Here is a 226-nt window from a genome sequence, read left to right as displayed (position 1 = left end):
CGTCCCCCACGCCCGCAGTCAGTGGCCGGCGCCCGGGCCCCCAGCCAGCGCCTCACCTTGCCGCCCTCCGCGTGGTACTCCTTCTCCTCGGCGCCCAGCAGCTGCGTCTTCACCAGCACGTTCCTGGCCGCCAGGTCCCGGTGCACCAGGCGCCGCTCCTCCAGGTAGTTCATGCCCTGAGACAGGCACCGCGGTGAGTGTGACGCGGTGGCTCCGTGACTCCTCC

General features: G+C 72.1%; 1 protein-coding gene across 1 annotated transcript in view; it reads right to left on the bottom strand.

The window, feature by feature from the left end:
* Nucleotides 1-226, bottom strand: part of EGFR (epidermal growth factor receptor) — a 44,715-nt gene that overhangs the window by 9,246 nt on the left and 35,243 nt on the right. The window contains exon 19 of the mRNA XM_015559686.1: nt 57-176. Coding sequence (XP_015415172.1) covers nt 57-176 — 120 coding nt within the window. The remainder of the gene's footprint in view (nt 1-56; nt 177-226) is intronic.

This window comes from Myotis davidii, unplaced genomic scaffold (genome assembly GCF_000327345.1).
Source record: "Myotis davidii unplaced genomic scaffold, ASM32734v1 scaffold573, whole genome shotgun sequence".
Taxonomy (NCBI): domain Eukaryota; kingdom Metazoa; phylum Chordata; class Mammalia; order Chiroptera; family Vespertilionidae; genus Myotis; species Myotis davidii.
The sequence above is the reverse complement of the archived record's forward strand: the minus strand, read 5'-3'. Positions and strand labels throughout refer to the sequence as shown.